This window comes from Branchiostoma lanceolatum, chromosome 3 (assembly GCF_035083965.1).
Source record: "Branchiostoma lanceolatum isolate klBraLanc5 chromosome 3, klBraLanc5.hap2, whole genome shotgun sequence".
NCBI lineage: Eukaryota > Metazoa > Chordata > Leptocardii > Amphioxiformes > Branchiostomatidae > Branchiostoma > Branchiostoma lanceolatum.
The window spans coordinates 4,054,118-4,073,821 of NC_089724.1; the positions used below are offsets into that span (position 1 = coordinate 4,054,118).

General features: G+C 40.7%; 2 protein-coding genes across 3 annotated transcripts in view; one reads left to right on the forward strand and one right to left on the reverse strand.

Annotated features, from left to right (window-relative positions):
* The first annotated feature begins 2,002 nt into the window (after positions 1 to 2,002).
* Positions 2,003 to 19,704, forward strand: part of LOC136429767 (dynein axonemal intermediate chain 7 homolog) — a 40,795-nt gene continuing 23,093 nt past the window's right edge. The window contains exons 1-5 of one of the 2 annotated variants that reach the window (XM_066419735.1): positions 2,003 to 2,112; positions 3,484 to 3,537; positions 5,126 to 5,216; positions 6,458 to 6,549; positions 8,309 to 8,413. In XM_066419735.1, coding sequence (XP_066275832.1) covers positions 2,044 to 2,112; positions 3,484 to 3,537; positions 5,126 to 5,216; positions 6,458 to 6,549; positions 8,309 to 8,413 — 411 coding nt within the window. In that variant the 5' untranslated portion in view covers positions 2,003 to 2,043. The remainder of the gene's footprint in view (positions 2,113 to 3,483; positions 3,538 to 5,125; positions 5,217 to 6,457; positions 6,550 to 8,308; positions 8,414 to 19,704) is intronic. The other variant, XM_066419736.1, reaches the window with a different exon arrangement.
* Positions 13,076 to 14,482, reverse strand: LOC136429097 (olfactory receptor 5P64-like). The gene has a single exon (XM_066418976.1). It carries the CDS (start codon positions 14,480 to 14,482, stop codon positions 13,076 to 13,078), a length of 1,407 nt encoding a protein of 468 aa, XP_066275073.1.

Here is a 19,704-nt window from a genome sequence, read left to right on the forward strand (position 1 = left end):
ATCCGTGTAGGTACGGGTGGGGAGGGAGAAAGGCGGGCGCTGAGGAAGGACTGCTCGTGGAGAAGTTGTTTACGTAGTTCACGAAAAGAGACATGGCTGCCAAAGTCTCGGGCATCTCGCGGAGCCTCTCTCGCGAGACCCGGCGTCACCGGCGGGAAATGGGGAGGGGGGCTGTCGTTCCGGTCTGTAGACTCTCTGTGTGGACGTTGGAGCACAAACTCAGGAGCAGGCAGGAACGGGTGCGCGGTCCCAGGCTGGTGAAGAAAACTCGCTGCAGGACGTCGCCAAGGATTACGGACAGTGTAGAGACTCAGGGTCGGGTGGAGCCTCTCGCTTAGAACTGCAAATCCAGGTGGGCAACGTTACTGGCGGCCCATGCACGCTGCTGTACTTGCACACCGCGGCCCTGCTGTCTGAGTGCACGTCGGGCCCAACGGGGACGGCAACCCGCAAGTTTCTTGGCGGATATGTGTGCCTCGGTAGTTGGGGAGCACCGCACGGTAGGTTGAAATGCTTCGTGAAGACTCGAGAGGGGAACATTTTCGACGGAACATTGAGCGGGAGGCGAGCCCAGCCGTAGGGACGGCGGATGTCGCTATTAATGAAGGCGGCACGAGCGGAGGTCAAAGGTCGCTTCCTCAGCGTAATTCCCTACGATTGGTCGACTGACCAATCCTACTATGTTGAAGTATTCATATACTTGTACTTAGGTTAATCATTTTGTATACCATTGTTTGTTTTGCATGTGTAGTTGTAGAAGACCTTACGAAAGTCGCTGTACTTTTGTCGTGTCAATAAAGATTTCTTCTATATAGATATCTGTAGTATGTACATTAACCACTGTGAGGCTTTATGTTATGGGAAAAGCTCCCAGTAATACTAATAAGCATAACAGTATTTTGAAACCACTGTAACCACAATGCAGCTGGGTTCATGGCCACAACATGTTGGGACTTGAAATCTTGACCTTCCATGGTGCAATGAAAGTATTTTAGTTCAAAGTTAAGCCAAGGACATATTGCAACAGTAGACATTTTTCCAATTGTTTACAGGGTCATCATGTCGACAGAGCATTATCAATTTTTCTACTGCTGACAGGATGGTCCTCACAACAGTGCATTTTTTTTCTACTGTTGACAGAATGATCCTGTCAGCAGTGCACATTTTTCCACTGTTGACAGGATCATTCTGCCAGCAGTAAAAAGAATTGCACTGTTGACAGGACGAATCTGTCAGCAGTAGAAACAATTGCACTAGCTTATCATGTCAGCAGTACACATTTTTCCACTGTTGACATGATCATCCTGTCAATAACCTCAGCTCAGGCTACTAGTAATGTCCTTGCAATGGATGCATTATTCACTGAACCATGCAAACATCACACCAATAATTTATTACACAAGAATAGCACGAGTGTTGTGTAAAGTACAATTTCGTGACAATGCTTTGGTAACACTAGAAATATTCGACTTACTTCGGACCTTCTTTGTGACACTCTAGGACAAAACACGAAGACGACAGAAAGTTGTTGAACGACAACAACGACGTGCGACGTCAGATATGATTTTGAACCAAAAACTGGGGTCATTGACCTGAGCTGAAGCAGACATGAAAACAACTGCATGCGTTTCCGCACGTATGAACAAGAGTCAAACATTCCATGACTTACCGCCTATGACAGGACGCAGGGAAGATTTAGAACCTTCATGAAAGTCCCCCAGATAGACCGAAGCTACCAAAACGTTCAAAACTTACCGGAATCAGCAAGAAATCGTCGGTCAAAACATCCAACTCCTCTGACCCTGACACCTGTCTGCCATCTTTACGTAAATACCGCAAAACGTGCAGATGAATTTACGACAGTGTCTGTGTATCTAATCGTTGTGCAAATCATTTTGTGTTTTTCGTAATAAAAGTTGACAAAAATATTTATATCAACGCAACAAAAGACTTTTATGCTTGATTTGCTTTAAGGAGTTCTCAAGGACAGACAATTACCATTTACTGTCGTAAAATATTGAATACCTACCACCGTAAGTAGACATGCGCAATAGGGTATTCGGTTGCCATCGTAGCTGTACACGGAAGCCGCAACTTTCAAAACACAAAATGGTAAGAACACAGAAAAACGCCTGGTTTTCAAACAGATGTTGGCGTTTAGCGCATTTTTGTAGTTTGGCTGGATTTTCTGCGTGTTTGTTACATTCTTTGTGTAAAAATGTCAACCATAGAATATTATTTCCTAAGATTCAAAAGGCGAAGAAAGTTCGTGGGGAGGGGGGCGGTGCTTATGATAAAGTTTTGGGATCCATCATTTTGTGTTGCCAAGCTTTCACAAGGTTCCTTTTTTCTATACCGGTGTCATGTGACAAAAATATGTGCGCTATGAAGTTTGCTACACTCCATTTTTCAACAAATAAAACTAACGTTAAAAGGACTGCAATTTCATATCAACCAAAAATGTAACTTATAAAAAGATATATCGTTTTATTTCTGTAATCACAAGTTTGCAACCCAAAATATTGGATCTGAAATCAAGTGCCAAACCGTCAAGTTGATTTGAAAAGGGATGAAATTATTCAGTGTAGTTGTCGCAGTGTAATGTGCCTAGCTATGTTATCAAATAATGTGCAACTCCATAGCATGCAGATATGGTTTTGTATCCTCCTTGGTAATATGCCCGTCCAGTGAACTGTTTCCTTGACTAGATGCCACAATGCATAGACTCTAGTAAAAGCAAATTAAATACATGATCTCAAATACATTCAAAAGAAGCAATATTTGTACAAGACAAACAAGCTGATCAAGGGGCACCCAGACATCTGCTTGGGGATTATCGTCAAAGACACGTGAACACTTTAACTGTACAAGCAAAGATTATCAAGTGGCATTTATTCAAGCTAGAACTGTTCAAACTTTTTCTGGGGAGAAGGGATTTAAAAAAAGTAAAACATTCCTTCATAAGCAGGTGTATGAAACAGTATTTCGAGACATTGACAAAGAAAGCTGGATAACCATGAGAAATGTTTTGACCATTGCAAATGATTTCAACATTGCATGGCGCATTTTTCATATGCCCAACTAATTGTTTGCTTCTTGGGTCATGCATATGGAACAGGTATAAGAAATGATGTCAAGGGATAAAATTTTGAAACACTCAGACGTTTCAGACAGCATCCGCTATCTTTCGTCACTCATCAGTGACGGATGCCGTGTTAAACGTCTGACTGTTTCAAAATTTTATCCAGTTGCTTGAGTAACTATTTTTGGTGTATCTTACTACCTGGATGTCTAACCTTAATCAAGGTATCAAGGGAGGTTTAGAATGTCTTTTCCCCAGAAAAAATTTGATCAAAGTTCATCCATAAATCTAATGATTCCAATCATATTTTTTGCTAACTACCAGTGATTTATATTTTACTAACCTTGTGTGTGTGTGCTGTGGTTGCTGTGTTTCCTTTCATGCTGACATAAAACTTGAAGCCTCCCAAGTCGCCTGCAAAAAAGTCCGCCAGCAGCACAAAAAGCTCCGGGAAGGTAAGAGAAAACGTTTTAAAAGTTAAGGTGGTGAAGTTTACAGCACTGCATGAACTGATGAAGGTAAAGGCAAAGGTGAACCGCTAGCATGGCCTGCACACCCCTGCTTGCATGTCTGCTTGGTAGCTTCCACAGTAATGTATTCATGCACAATACAAATTAAAGTTATTCAAGCAACTGGATAGATTTTGTAAAAGGTCAGACGTTTCCGATAGCATCTTTCATCTAGTGGATGCTATCTGAAATGCCTGCCCATCAAAAAACCTATCCAGTTGCTCAAGAGTAACTTTTGTATTGTGTATCTCATTACCTGCATGTCTAACCTTCAATTATCAGGGCTATACCATTTTGAGGTTCGATGACAGCAAACTGATTTCACGGATGATTATGACATGGCCTGGTCTATGAAAAGAATCTTGGAAGCACATAATCATTGTTTTGTTTAATTGTTGATAAGCAGACTTATTCGAAATCACAACACATTCCCTCAGTGCCTCAATCTTGTAAAACAGTCGGTATGGAAGGGGGTAGGGTCCTCTTGCAAAATGTGGAGTTTTAGAGACTTTAAGTTAAAATGGGGCATTCTATATGTGCAAAATAACGATCAGACAGGTCACAATTAAAGACAGTGGCCACATGTACATGTATGCCTACGTTGATGTGACCTACATGTAGTAGCATCCTTGTTCAATCTGAATCTATGCTTGTCAGAGGATCTGTTCCCCAGGGTAAGGGGGCACATGGCTTTGGGGCGCAGTGCCCCTGTTCCCCTCTTTAGAAAAAGCCCTTAACTAAGATGGCCCCCAGACAGGTGTGGCTCCTCATGCAGAATGTCACTGACTCCCTGGCTCCTCTATAAATCAAAGATTATTCATAACTCTCTCACAACAACAACTATTGAAATCACCTCGTACACCTCACGACTCCGAAACAGTCTCTCCGGGGAGCTAACAGAATCCGTCAGGCATTCAAAGAACCCACCTGCCACCTGAGCACCTTTTGTGCTACCATATTGGTACCCCACAGAGCAATGTTCAGCGGCCTACGGTGTCAGCTGGTTACAAACAGTCAAAACATGCTTGCTAAACCTGCTAGTTAGAGTAGACAGAGACATATCTTTTATTTTTGCAAAAAACAGCTTGGCTTTTTGATTTTAGACTAGTTAATGAATATCAACAGGGAAAACATGTTCACCAAAAATTCATTAAACATGTATAGATGGATACAATTTTAGTGAGAAAAAGAGCCAATGAAAACAAAGAAATAATTGTCATCCAAAAATTTTGAAGATGCAGTTCAGAAAAAGCAGCGCTTCTAAAGAATTTCAAAAATGGTATAGCTCCAATATTGATAAATCCATGTGCATTTTAAGATGCTGGCACAACATGTACAGTCAACCATGGACATTGTATGCTCATAGCAATATTTAGCCAAAACAACTACATGTACAAAACCCGGGCACTGTCTGCTGTTGTATATGATTTCTATTCAATTATTTTGTTTCTTGACTAGACAATGGGCTTGAAATATGCATCACAATCTGCAGAAACTTTTTTGAAAAACTGACTTACCTGTTCCTTACCTGTAGCCTCCGAAGAAGCCGCCCAGCGCCAAACTCAGCAAAGCTGAGAAGGAGAAACTACAGAAGGAAGAGGAGGAGAGGAAGTTGAAAGAGGAAGGTGGGAATTTCATTTCATTGGTTCCATTCTCTCTCTATATTGTACATGTAGCAACCCTACAAAACCATACATGATTACATGTCATAACCTGGTATCCCAACCTATCATAACTGCCAAGTCTATTTTGTCCTCTCTATTTGGGAGAGAAGACGAAAGGGACTTGTCCACTGTAGTATGTGAAAGTAAAAATGATTTGGAACAAGTTTAGCTCACTGATCATGAAGAGCTACAGTAACTCTTTCCTTGGTTATGTGACATAGAAGACAGATGCTATGTACAGTATTTACAGGTTCATTGTACCAGAGAAATTCCCCTAGCTCTTTTCGACAAGCATAATGAACAGTAGACCACAGCTTAACTTCCCATCCTAAGAACTGCAACCCTTTCCAGTAGTGTGCATGTCTGGTGAGCTGGGATATGAACTCATGGCTTTTTTGGTCCAGAGACTTTTTGGTCCAGAGACAGGGTCGCTAACCACTATATTACACATGCTAGGTGCATAGTCAAGTGGTTAGTGTGGATATACACGTAGGCCTAGATACCAGGCTATACCTGTCAGTGCTATTGTTGAGTATTATATCATAATTAATTCATTACTATTATATATTGTGATAATGTAGCATTTATGTTTTACATCTTGCATCCTCTAGACCACGTGTGGTCATCTGTGTGCATTTACCTGTAGCTCATCTGGGCAGGAATATGCAATAAAAGACTAAAGTTATTATAATGTTAGCTATTTGCAGGGTGAAATGATAGATGTCTTGACTTTGAGGTCTGGTACAAGTAGAAATATTTTACCATGCATGCAATTATATATTTATTTATTTTATCTATTGGTTTGACTGTTTAGGACAAACAGCCAGGGCTGCCCAGCTAGCCTGTGGCTATTTCAAAGACATTTTAGACAGCACATTGGAATTTTGACATGGACAGTATAACAAGCTATAACAATATTGCAATTGTATGGGGCTTTACTGGTCATAGAAGAACTTTATTGCGCGACTATTGTAGCAGGTACAAAGTATGGCAACAACAGTAAACATAGAACAAGACATAAGTATGGAATAAAACTATTGACTACAACAAAATAAGTATCTTATGTTTTACATTATTAAAGTCATATATAATTTCTTTTTTACTATATTGTCCTTGTTAAATAGATTCACTGACAGATTATATACTGCCCTGTTCGTTCTGTGTGAAACTGACTGACAGTTTTCTTCTGTATCTGTTTACAGAGGAAGCCAAGAAAAAAGCAGAAGAGGAGGAGAGAGAGCGACTAGAAAAAGAGAGGATTGAAAGAGAAGAACGGGAGAGGCTGGAAAGAGAGGTAAGACCATCTTTGAGACATGAAAAAGAACGAATGAAATCCAGTACTTGAACGAAGTAGAGGGGATGTCTTCCTGCTGTTAGTATTCTCAAGGAGGTCAGAATAAGGTTATTGTCACCTCCCTCAAGTTGGTATTCTTCAACAAAACATTTCTTGCTGGACAATGCTGGTGAATAAATCCATTTAAAAAACACATAAAGAAAGAGATCAACTCACCAAATCTTTGGCTCAGCCACTGGCCTTGCTCTCTTCTTCGCAATAATTTACTCAATCATTCTAGCTACTTGAAAAAGCATCATGCTTCACCTCAATGGACTGTTCCAGTCAAATGCCATAAGCCACGCCCCGTTCTATTTCGAACACCTCCGTCAAAAACAGGGCTTGACGGACAAAAATGGCCTTAACGGGGGGTGCCCAACCATCGGACGTTTTTTTACGCGCTGGAACTCACGGCGCTCCATTGCTGGTTGCCAGAGAATGGTCATGTTTTAATGAATGAATTTTGAACACATTCATCTAAAGACCATACTTGGACAAGAAATGTATTTATACTGCTCATGGGCCCTTCTTGCTCCGCGTTACATGCAGAAGACGCTGTGAGACGTTTTCACGAATGTACCTTCTGATTTAGTGCTACGCCAGATAGTGTGCCTAACTTATTACGCTTTGGTAATTTTGCTCTCTTCAAAAGTTGGTGATGAAGTTAGGGAAATGTAAATAAGGCTTGAAGTCTGCTATATTCTAGCTTTCTTTTCACCGGAAAATTTTGACTGTGTGCACTTCTCACGTCATGTGAGAAGGGCTATATCTAGCGCATCCCAGCTCATGTTTCCACGGGAAATAGGCTACTACGCGGCCCGACGTACATATTGAATGCGACCCGACTTACGAAATCATTACGAAAAAACGACACCGCTTACATCAACAATACTCCGTCTACTTATTGGGAAATATATTCGCCATCTCTGTATTCAGTTTCCTTTTCAAACACAGTACCAATCACATGTTAGAGCGTAACAAAACTGTGCGTTGAATCGTTCCGCCACCATCGCGGCCCCCAAAAATGGCGGGAAAACAACGTCGTCAGACGACAGCAATGTTTACGTTGTTTTTCTTTGGTCGGTTTTCTTCTCAACAAACACTTAAAGACCCAAATTTTTAGTGTTTTATGAAGTTATTTTTCTTATGTGTATGATAGTTGTGTGACTTATGTATCTCCTTGGCACAGGTCGTATATCTAGGTGCCGGGCCGTCTAGCTACGCAGTGACCCTCTACTTAGCGCTACCATCATTATTGTCAAAATACTACTTTTCGACAAAACAAGAAATGAATATGTACACTTATGTTTTGAATGTAAATGCCAATTATGTGCATGAACTTGGGTTAATTACCTTCCTTATCAGCTTAGTCATTGGACACAAACACGGCGTACTTATGCAAAATAAGATCAGTAAAAAATCCGTGCGATGTTAGGGCGCGTGCGATGTTCGGGCGCCCCCCGTTACCACTTGGCTGTCAATAATGTGGACTGACTTCTGTTGAGCTTTTTGGCTCTGCAGCCCTTTCAGATATGAGCAGACCAAAGAAAAATGCTATGCCTTCTTTGTTGACGGCTGTATCCACCGAGTAGGGACTTGTTTGAGGAGGGGATAGATGTAGATGCGGTGAGAGCGTTATGTTTTCGGTCAATGCGGAAGGAATGGTCCATTGAGGATGAATGATGTACTTTTTTTAATCTTTTCCCTAAATCCTCTGTAGGAGCATGAGCGGCACGACATGGAGATAGCCGACCTGAACGCCGTCCTGGACAACGTAGACTCCGCCATCAACAATCAGGAGGAACAGAGGAGGGCAAGCGCAAAGGTAACCCAACCCAAAAGCTACCTTTAACTTAGAGAGGAAAATTCGTTGGTGAGAAGACTTTCAAACGATTATTGATTGATAAAAGTCCATATTTTAATTAATGCTTTTAAGTTTGTATGATTTTAATTTCACGGTAGGGAGAAAATGGAGTGTTCACGGTGGTTTTAAATTTGTGTTTGAGACAATAGTAGACAAGGGATAGGAGGGCAAAAAAGTTTGTGGTGGTTTTAAGTTCGCTGCGAAGAGCTTGCCACAAAAACAGCAAACCTAAAACCACTGCGAACATTTCTGCATTATTTACAGTACATGCAAGAGAAGACTTATATTGGTAAACGTACTGAACAAAGCAACTTCTGCACTTGCTGGTAGAGCTCAAAAACCATTCTGCATAGTGCAGGACTGGTAATGCTTCGGTCACAATTGGTGTGAGTAGGTCATATATATATATATATATATATATATATGCAGCTTGTAATGTTCAGTACAAACTTGGTGTGTTATACCATGAGGCGGTCTACCGGGGTATGCAAAACAAACAAACATTGTACCTGTCGTGAGACTTTGTGGATTTTTTGATACCAAATACCAAAGAGGGAGTCAGGGCAAGTTCTGATGACCTTGTGTCCACATTATTTATTACTATTGTCACTCACAACTTACAGAATTAGTCTTTTTACAGCATACACCATACTAACTGTAGCTTAACTCACAAAACTTTTTATAATTATATTATGTACTCAGTCTGGGAGACAGTGCCTGCATGTAATGAAACTCAACAATCATCACTAAATATATTATGATGGGAGAACCAGGAATATGATACTTCCTTAACAAACACTATATACTGGGAGGAAGTGCCTGACAGGTATTTATGTTAAACTTAAGTCAACCATCATAACACAAGTAGGTAGTCTATGTAATTATAACCTGATACATTGATATTGTACCTTAATGAACAACATACATTTGTATACAGAAAGTGCCTGTATTCAATCTTCAACAGCAGATTACTAAAATTTGTACTATTAGTAACTTTAATTATTATATGTCAAGTAAACACTATATACATTGTACTGGAAAGACGTGCCTGACTATTTATATTTAACATCACTATTAATAATAATGATTATTATTATAACACAAGTAGGTAGGCTATGTATCTATAACTGTTACAGTTACTGTATACATTACGAACATAAATGATTAATATCATCACACAGGTACATGTAGGTAGGCCATGTGCCTGTAACTGTAACAGTACCTTTAACAATTTATCTGTGCAATTGTACATGTGCCACAAATTTCTTAAGGTGATGATAAAGTCAAGTTATAGTGTCAAATCTCAGGGCTCAAAAGGCTGGGTGCATATGCACTTTTGTGCACCTCAAATTGGACTTCAACTGACAGCTTTAAAGTGATAATTCCTTGCCTTTACAGTGAACACGAAGTTCAAAATAAATGGTCCGATACTTTATAAGTTGAATCCTTCCAAATTAGATTCCACAACAGAATACAACACCTATGGTGGGTCACAGAGCATGTTTAAAATGTTCCGGTGCCACGTCGCAATTGGAATTTGAGCCCTGCTAAACACAAAACACGGCTACTGAAAGGAGAAAATTCACTCAATGACAAATCGAATTTTACATCATTGTTACTTTTGCAAAACATCACTTTTACAAATTTATTCTGTGGGCCTATTTCTTATAACAGTAAGATAATATCTAACAAAAATTACAAGAAAATCATCTGTGGAATTTACTAATTCAAGTATCCATAGTATCCAACTATTGGACTGTACAGTCACACAGCTTTGAAAAAGAACTCCTTGCTTTTACAGGTAACACTAAAAGAGCTGCAGCTATTTTCATGCTTCTGAATCAGAATTCATGATGATTTCCTTATATCAGGCCACACCAATTTAATTTCTTAGTTAGCAGTATTTAAAAAAAACGCTAGATTGGAAACTTAAATCAACATGAAAACAGAATCTCAGAGGAAAGTTTGTACTTTAGTGCACACAGTTTCAGGGAGTGAACAGTGTCAGGTGCAAGTTTTCACCCCAGCCTTCTGTATTAATGATGTCCTCGTGCTAAAATTTACCCAAAAAAATCTGTTAACCAAGAAATTAAATTGATGTGGCCTCAAAGATACCTTTTGTAATATCTAACAAAAATTACAACAAAATCACAATATAATTAACCTTAATGGGTGTGTTGTTATGTTACATTCTGCTATTAATGTCTATTCATTTTTCTTGTGCATACAACAATCAGAGAGTGGTGATTATTCTTAGACTTAGTACATTTTTTCAATATTGGGCTAGATTGAAAAAAATATTATTTCCCTTATTCCTACTTTAATCCAAGATTTTTTTTTCAGTTCTACAAAGTCATGTTTTTGTAGACTAGGCTAGCTTCAAATTTAAATTTCAACGGGGCCAACGAGCTGTCTGAAATGAATAACGTAAATCTTGATTTGTTAACGGTAACTTAATTTTAGCTTTTTAAACGGTCACTCAAGTCAACCGCTAAAATTTCATCATGGCAGATATTTGATCACTAACGTTTGAAACACTGATGTTTGTTCCCACCATTAAAATTAAATGCTGTGAACTACTCACTTTTTCCCAACCGCTAAAACTACCAACCGGGGGTGTCCCTGTGGTGTAGTGGCCTGCGCCTTTGTCTCTCACCACATCTGGTTCCAATTACTTGGATCAGAAGAACTGGGGTTCAAGCCCCGGGTAGGACATCTCTGGACAGGAGGCGCATTGAGTCATACCAAAGACTTTATAAAAATGGTACATACTTGTGAAACAGTACATACTTGTGAAACAGTTCATACTTGTGAAACAGTATGGAAGTTAAACACACTTCACTGCCAGTGGACTAGCCCCCTGCTACAGTGATTGCACAACAGTGTGGCCCAGGGCTATGAAACGGAGATGGGCACCGCCCTATACATCAATGATGGTGTGGGAGGATTAAAAAATAAAATAAAAACTACCAACCGCAATATTAAACGGATTTACAGTATATGTGGGAGGTTGTGCGTAGGCCTGTGACGTCTCTCTTCCCTTAATTAGTTCTTCCAATGGTCCAACATCCCACAGCTTAACTAAAGGACAAGTCTTACCACTTCTTTTGTTCGTGGAAATAGGTTATGATAAGAGGCACGTTGAATACAGGGAGTGTGGAGGGAAAATGTCAGACATCCCAGAGAGAAGGAAACGAGGTTGTTAGCATATTTGTATGTATGAAAGGGTGTTCTTTGTGATTGAATGCATGGTACTAACATCTCACAGCAAGAATTTTCCAACAGATGGTTTGGGAGTTATTGAATGGCTTACAATCATTTAAAGGCCTCAAGAGTGCATGTTACTGAGCAGTGTCAGAGAAGGTACGACACTGTAAATGCATTTAAGTTCGCATGGTTGTTATTTCTCGGTAGGGTGAAATGGAGTGTTCGCCGTGGTTTTAAGTTTGCGTTTGAAACAATAGTAGCAGTATAGTCATACGTGGGCAAAAAGTTTTGCAGTGGTTTTAAGCTTGCGCTGAAAGTTCACAGCAAAAAACGCGAACATAAAACCACCGCGAACATTGCTGCATTTACGGTTAGTTGTGTTCAGCATAGGTTCTGATAAGAGGCACTTTGAATACAGGGAGGGTAGAGAGAAAATGTCAGACATCCCAGGGACAAAGAAACGAGGTTGTTTTCATATCTGTGTGTGTGAAAGGAGGTCCTCCGTCATCAAATGCTTGCTGCTGACATCTCACAGCAAGAATTTCTAACAGATGGTTATCAAGTTATTGAACGGCAAGCAATATGGTGGGGTCGTGTGGCGCAACGGCAGCGTGTTCCGCTCAGAACCAAGGGATCCCGGGTTCGAATCCTGCCATGTCACCGATCTTGTGCCCTTATGAAACGCACTTTACACGACTTTCCCTACATGCCAAAATGGTCATCATCATGACCGTGGGCATTAAAATTTAAAGGCAAGAAAGAAAATATGATCATTGATAGGCCACAATAGTGCTAATTTTGTACCAAGTTAAAAACCGTATAACATGAGGTGTTTAAAATACTCAAGGGACAGTTACAGAAAGTCGTTGTAAATTTAGTGATGCTTTAATTGACTAGATATTAGATCACAGACTGAGATAAGTGATACAGTCACTCACCGAAGGAAGTCATGGCTTGGTTTAGTTTGTATCCAGGAGGTCTGTTGAGTTTTCATGGAAGGAACTGTCGCGAACAGTTCTGTTGTGATGTTGTCCTTTTGAATCACATTACTCTTCTGTTATCTGCCACAGGCACAGTTCCCCAGTCAAACAGTTACTGCGGTGTAGCAACTAAGCAGTCTCCTTTCTTTCAGTCTTGATCTTGTCGATAAAAGTCCTAGAAGTTTGATACAAACATAATAAACAGTATGGGAACAGTTCTGTGGGATTGCTGTCTTCCTACTCTGCAGCTGTCTATGTTCACTGTTGTTCTAAAAGTCTGACTTTAAGTCACAATAGATGTTTTGTCATTTTTTTGCCTCCACTGTTTTCATCAGTTTCACTGTAGATTCTCAACCTGTATCTTCATGCCATGCCATCATTGGATATTGGTTTTTCTGGGCAACTTGAAGTCTTCCTCTCCACAAATTATGATGTCTTAGTCAATGTGGATTTTGGGGATTGATGCGGAGGTTTCTTCAATGTCGTGTTTGCGTTGTTCAGGGGAGGCTGTTGTCTGTCCGAGGTTTTGTCCACGTGGTGGTGGGCTGGGGTGTATCTCTGCCTGTATGGTTAGTACCATGGGTCGACCGGGTCGGGTCTTCTGTTTGCACTGTCCTGGAAGTGGTGCTTGTTCTGGTTGTTCTTCTTCTTCTTGGCTGTGGGCAGGACTGGGAGGTGGTGCCTGCTGGCTATGGGCCTCTGCCTGTGTTTGGGCTGGACTGGGAGGTGGTGTTTCCTCTTCAAGCTGCCCCTCTCCTTGTGAAGAAGATGGTATTGGCCTGAACTCTCGCCCCGATGCCCATTGCCCACGATCAGGAGTGCTGAAGACAGCCATCTCCATGTCCTGGCCTCGACGTACAGGAGGTGGTGCCATTGCTGCAGGCAGGTTTTGAGGCATGCCGCACAGCTCCCTCAGAGCTGGTCGGAACTCCGGGTGCCTGAAGCTGTAGATGATGGGGTTGACCACAGATGAAAGGGTCAGGTAGATCAGCTTGGCTACTTGGGAGGCGATGAGAACTGGTGAGACTGATGTTTTTTCTTCTTTATTGTACAACACCCGAGCAAAGGCAACCAGGAAGATGAGGGATGCCAACAATATGGCTAGAATCATGATGTGCGGTGTCATCGTCTTGAAGGCCTTGGTCTGGCAGAGCCACAGGTTGCGGTTCTCGTCCCTCTCCTGCTGTTTCCTGGCCTCCTTGAAGACAAGGTAGTAGATTATGACGATAGTGATGACAGCCAGTACTCCTGCAAGATAGGAAATGCTTGTAAAGATGGCAGCAGGGCTTGTGCTGGTGATGGGCTCTGGATCACATAGATGTAGTCCTCCACGGGAGTCCTGCAGTCGAAGGATGATTGCTGATCCAGCTCCGAAGAACAAGGCAAAGGCCCTGACTGCAAGTATGCTGAAGACGACACGCTTTGTGGTGACTTTGCTGTTGTAATGCAGCGGCTGGCAGATGAAGTAATACAGTTCTACTGCCATCAGAAGGTATGTGCCAAACATTGATGCTGATGACAATCGCCCCACCAGCATTTGGACCCAGCACGCCTCTTGGACAACACTGCTGTCTTGACTGAAGAGAAGACAGAGTTCTGTGGGAATCATGCAGACAGTGAAGACGATGTCGTCAACAGCCAAGTTACAACGAATGAAGTGTCGAGGTTTTTGCAGAAGCTCTTTTTTCCAGACCAGGTAGATGACAAGCAGGCCGCACCCGACAGCCAACACCAGGCTGCTGAGGAGATATGCTGTCTGGAGACTAAGAGACAGTGAACTGTCAGATAGGACACGATACTTGTGCCCTGCATTGATGGCAAAGCTGCTTCCTTCTCCAGCCATATTTTTTATGACCGGAGCCTGAAGATGAGAAGATCTGTTTTCAACAGAAATTTGTCAACCTTCTGATGCAAAACCTCAGAGTGAGATGAAGAGTCTCAACCCTGCGCCAACCAGCTGGCGCAGGGCATAAATGTGGTCTGGGAGAAGACTCCGCAATTTCCGTACTAGTAAGTGTGCACGTCAATGCAAATTAAACGCCCAGCATGGAATTTGATAAAGGGCTCATGTTGGAATCACACACTCTAGATATTTCTAACTCTTTTCATATTGCCACCTGGAGTGTCTGGTTACAATCAGCCCAGTAATCTTCTACCTGGTCATGTTAGATTTTTGTTCCTAATGCCTGCACCTGTCCTGTACCTGTACTTGTACCTTTAAGATTTATGTACTGTTAGGCCTGGACCTGATCAACAGCTGGTGTACTTGTACCTGAACAAACTATTTCTAATGAAAGCACAAGTGGACAATACTTTATTTTCCGACTAGAGAATGATGTGTAAATCCTGTCTCAAAGATGACAACTTTGATAATCTTGCAGGTGAAAATGATGAGAACTTTGAAATAGGCTTGTTTTAAAATTCAAGTAATAATATGTAAATTCTCATGCAGACAAGTCATGCAAACAATTACTTAAAAAGACAATTTAGCAAAATGTAAGTGTGCCTGTTCCAGAATTTTGTACACAGTCCTATATAGAGTTCGACATGTAGCAAATTATGCAAATGTGCTACACTTCAAGTTGGTCCTTGAATGTGAAACTTTTCCAAAAAGGGCTTACTTTTGAGGATAATACACAGTGACTGATCAAATAAGACTGAACAGACATCTTAGAAATGATTATTCATAATTTACAGCTAGCACTTTCATAAAAGATATTCTAATCAAAACGTTTCAGAATCCATGTTGCAGAACAGAAAGCATTAACTTTTCTACAATCTAAACATCACTTTTTGATTTACCAATTTATTTTGTGGACTTATAACTCAAAGATATAGCTGACAAAATTTGTAAGAAAATCCACGGTTGAACTATTTTGGTAAGATGTGCGTAGGCTGATGACACCTGTGGTGCCTTGATAACTTCCGATGGTCCAGGTCTTACAACTTCTTTTGTTAATGGAAATAGGTTATGATAAGAGGCACTTTGAATACATGGAGAGTGGAGGGAAAATGTCAGACATCCCAGAGAGAAAGAAATGTGGTTGTTTGCATATAACACCCTCCACTTTAAGTTTGGAATTCCACTTTTCCCATTTTGACAAGTGCTTATATTTTCAATATAAAAGCATTTAATTTAAAAATGATTACATATAGTTGATGAGTATGATGTACAGTTATGATTGATAACAATAACTTTCATGAATATTCATTTTGAAAATTTTCCTCCTGCAGGAATTCCTGCAGATTCTGCAGGAATTCCTGCAGGAAGAATTTGTCCTGCAGGAATTTCTGCAGGAAGACATTTTTCCTGCAGGAGTCCCTGCAGGAGTCCCTGCAGGAAGAAGTTAAATTCATGCAGGAAAACATCTTTCCTGCAGGCATTCCTGCAGGAAGTACCTTATACATGCATGTATCTAGTTATTAGCAATGTCTGTAGGATTTGAGTCCTTTATATTTTGCATTAAGTTATGTTAGTCATCTATGGTTTCTCAGACCCATTCATTTGAAAGAATCTAGTTTTAGAAAATTGTTTGTTTCTGTATATGGTTCATCAAGGACATTATTTAGAAAATATAATGTCCTTGGGTTCATCAACAGACACTCAAGGGTCACCGTGCCTTTTCGTTTATCATTCACGTTGTACATACTCACAACATCTCTCAACATCATATGATCATCTATATTCAATTTTATGTCGTGAATCTTGCATGCATGCATGTACTGTAACAGGAGTTTTCAATTGAATAATAATAATCATTGCATAATCATTGCTTCTGGCTACCAAAATCTATATCTCAAAAGACTACTAGTAGATAATTAGTATCATAATACATTTGAGTTGAAATATGATAGAATGCCAAACATATGAGATGTTATGACTCATATGAATAGAAAGTTTTCTTCCTGACAATATATCCTCTCCAGGTTCAAAATCCTACCATATAGACCTTTATAAACAAGGATCCATTCCTCCTGATGGAAATTCTTAGTAATTATTCGCTCCATTGATATGCGGGTTCGAACTAGGTCAGCCATTGTCTTACAAATGCTGTCCAATTATGAAGTCCTTGGTTGAACAGATCACACAGGGACAGGGTGTATTGTCAAGGGGCTGCTGAGCTAGCCTGAGTGTCATCCTGTTTCAGTTAGAGCCTGGAACTGAAACAGGATGACACTCAGGCTGATGAGCATGACCTTGCATGGTAGTTTGTGTGCCTTGACTTGGATCTGGGGTCCAAGCAGAGGTTTGGTTAGAGGGCTAGGGATGGCCCTCCCTTCACAAAAAAGGGAAAAACCACGGTCAGTACACATATAACCTCCTTGGTCAGTAGTAGTGGCCGAGATTTTTTTCCCCTTCTACCCCCTTGTCTATCATTGTCTCAAACGTGAACTTAAAATCCCTGTGAACACTCCATTTTCTCCCCACCGTGAAATTAAAACCACATAAACTTGTTTGTTTGTTTGTTTGTTTATTTATTTAACCAGGAATACAGTATCGCCTGGTGGCGTTTTTCAACTATTCCTGGGGGGTTCAACAACTTAAATGCATTCACAGTACTCTATACACTAGTACATGTATTAAATGTTCGTTGTGTAGTTCGTTGTGTAGTTGATGGAAAAATATTTTCCTCCTTATTTGAAAATGGCATTTACTTTAATTTCATGTGCAGCCACACCTTCTTGTCTTATCTGTTGTCTCCACAAAGTAAAGTCCTGAAGAGACTGGCTATTTTGTACTTTTTAAAGTCAAGCGTAGAGTTGGTAGACCCCATGCGTACATCAGGGGCTGACAAGTCAGACTGACCTGACCAGTGATTTTTTGGGCGCTTCAGTACAGAGTAGTGTTTGCTCGGCAAAAGCGCCCAGTGACTAAGCAAAGTCAAATTAATTTGTGAGCGTGAACACTCCAAGTCAGATTTTAATAGATGACACCAGTCAAGCCAGCTTGTTCCTAGCTGCCCCTTGAGGTGGTTTTAAACTATTCATTATACTGTTATGAGGTGTATTGAAGCCTTTACTGTGTCTTCAGAATTGTTATTCATTTTCTATTCTTGTTTGACATAACAATGGGCCAGACCCTATAGATCAGCTCCCTGCCATCAAGAATATTCGGAAGGGATGTGAAATTGGGGTCTCGTGAACAAGGATCTGGAGGTGCCTTTAGTATGTTAAAGGGTTGAACTACAACAGCCTCATTACTGGTTGGTACAGTACAAGGAGGTTTAGAATCAATTGAACCCCCTGTACATACTCACAACATCTGCCGGGCCCCTTTAAAACCGGGCAGCACACACAAACACCTCCCGACTGCATCCATGACAGCTAAGGAGATTCTATCTTCCAGGTGCCTGATTGTTGTTGCCTCCTATAATGTTAATAAGAGCAATTCACACCTTGACATGAATCAAGGCGTTCAAAGCCAGCGACTACAGGCATCCCTGAAACTGAAAGGAGATCTCTCCTCACTCCTGTGATGTCTCCTAGCCTCTACCAGTCTCCGTGCGATTGCTGGGAAAATAGTAGAAATGGGCCAAATAGAGTGAATAGTATGCCAGGGGTAGTCCGCTATGCAGTGAAGCTCAATAGGCGATCTACTGACCAACATGTAGCTTTACTGTATAGCGGACTGTGACCCGTGGTATACTATTCACTCTATTTGGCCAATTTCTATTATTTTCCCAGCGATCGCGCAGAGACTGGTAGAGGCTGATCTCTCCTAGGAATGGAACCTCCTTAAAGTTTGTTATTATTTTTATCTAGCTTCCTTCACAGACTTCTAAGAGTGCAAGCTTTAACATTTTGAGCGCTGATTTGTGATTTCGAACATGGGCCTCAACACTTCAGAGTTCTCACGAAATATTGAATTTATCCAAGTTTATTCAAATAAATAGAATACAACTTCCTCGGTTTACCCATTTTAGGTTTACCCAATATGAATACAGATAAGTATCCCCATGGATATCTAGACCTCCTTGGCATCCCAGAAGTGAATTTTCAGGTTTCTGCACTTTAATATAGACCTGCTCAGCTTACACATTGACTGATACCAAAGACAAAGAGGCTAAAAAATATTGACCTCAAGTTTCTATATACAACTATAATCGGAGATTACGATAGCCCCGACCTATTAAAAGTATCTTAAAGTAAACTTAAGGCCTTGACTTGACTTTACGACACTTGTCCTTTCAGCTGATACCAAGGTCAGGGCTATCATAATCTCCAGGCAGATGTTGGGAAGAACTTTCAAATTGTTAAGTATTCTGATCAGCCGGGATTTCATTGGACCATGAGTCCTCCCTTAAGTACTGTTCTCCAAGTAGAGGTTTTGTCGGTGGGCTAAAGTGGTGGCCGCGATTTTGTGAAATTAGGGAGACGTAAAAAATTGCGGCCACCCCTAACCTCTGCTTAGGCTTTCATTTTACAACAGCCCCAAGCCGAAAGCACACAAAAAGCCAAGACCATGCATGCTCAGTCAGCAGCCCAACCAAGGACTTGATAATTGGCCGGACAATAGCTGACCTAGTTTGACCCGCATATGAAAGGAACGAATAATTACTGAAAAAGGAGAATACTCATTGAAAAAGGAGAATACCCCTTGTAATTGGAAATATTCTCTGGAACAAACTTTTGCCAGATGTTTTAATTCATATGTCAATCTTAACATCTTCATGTGTTTGGTATTCTATCAAATTTCAACTCTATGTCATCATGTGACAATTGCTGGCTCACTGTGATGAGGTAGATTCAATTTTGTAAAGGGATGACAAAAAAAGACTTTGTTAGAGACCATCAACCCTTATATAGGCTATTGGTCAGATTTGGGTATTTTCAAAACTTCAATCATGCATGCCGTGATGCAAGGTGCTTGATGCAAGGTCAGGTACTTTTAAACTTTGCTTGATAGAAGTGTATTTTAAAAAATGCAATATTTGTATCATAGATATATTCAAGGAGGTTAGAATAGGTTAAAATCCTAATTTAACCTCGTTGATATATTCTTGGTTGTTGAATATTCAGGCATGCATGCTCACACTCTATTTTCAAATTGGCTGGTGGACAAAA

Coding starts and splice junctions, on each gene's coding strand:
- LOC136429097 (XM_066418976.1), bottom strand. CDS start 14,482: ATGGCTGGAGAAGGAAGCAGCTTTGCCATCAATGCAGGGCACAAGTAT.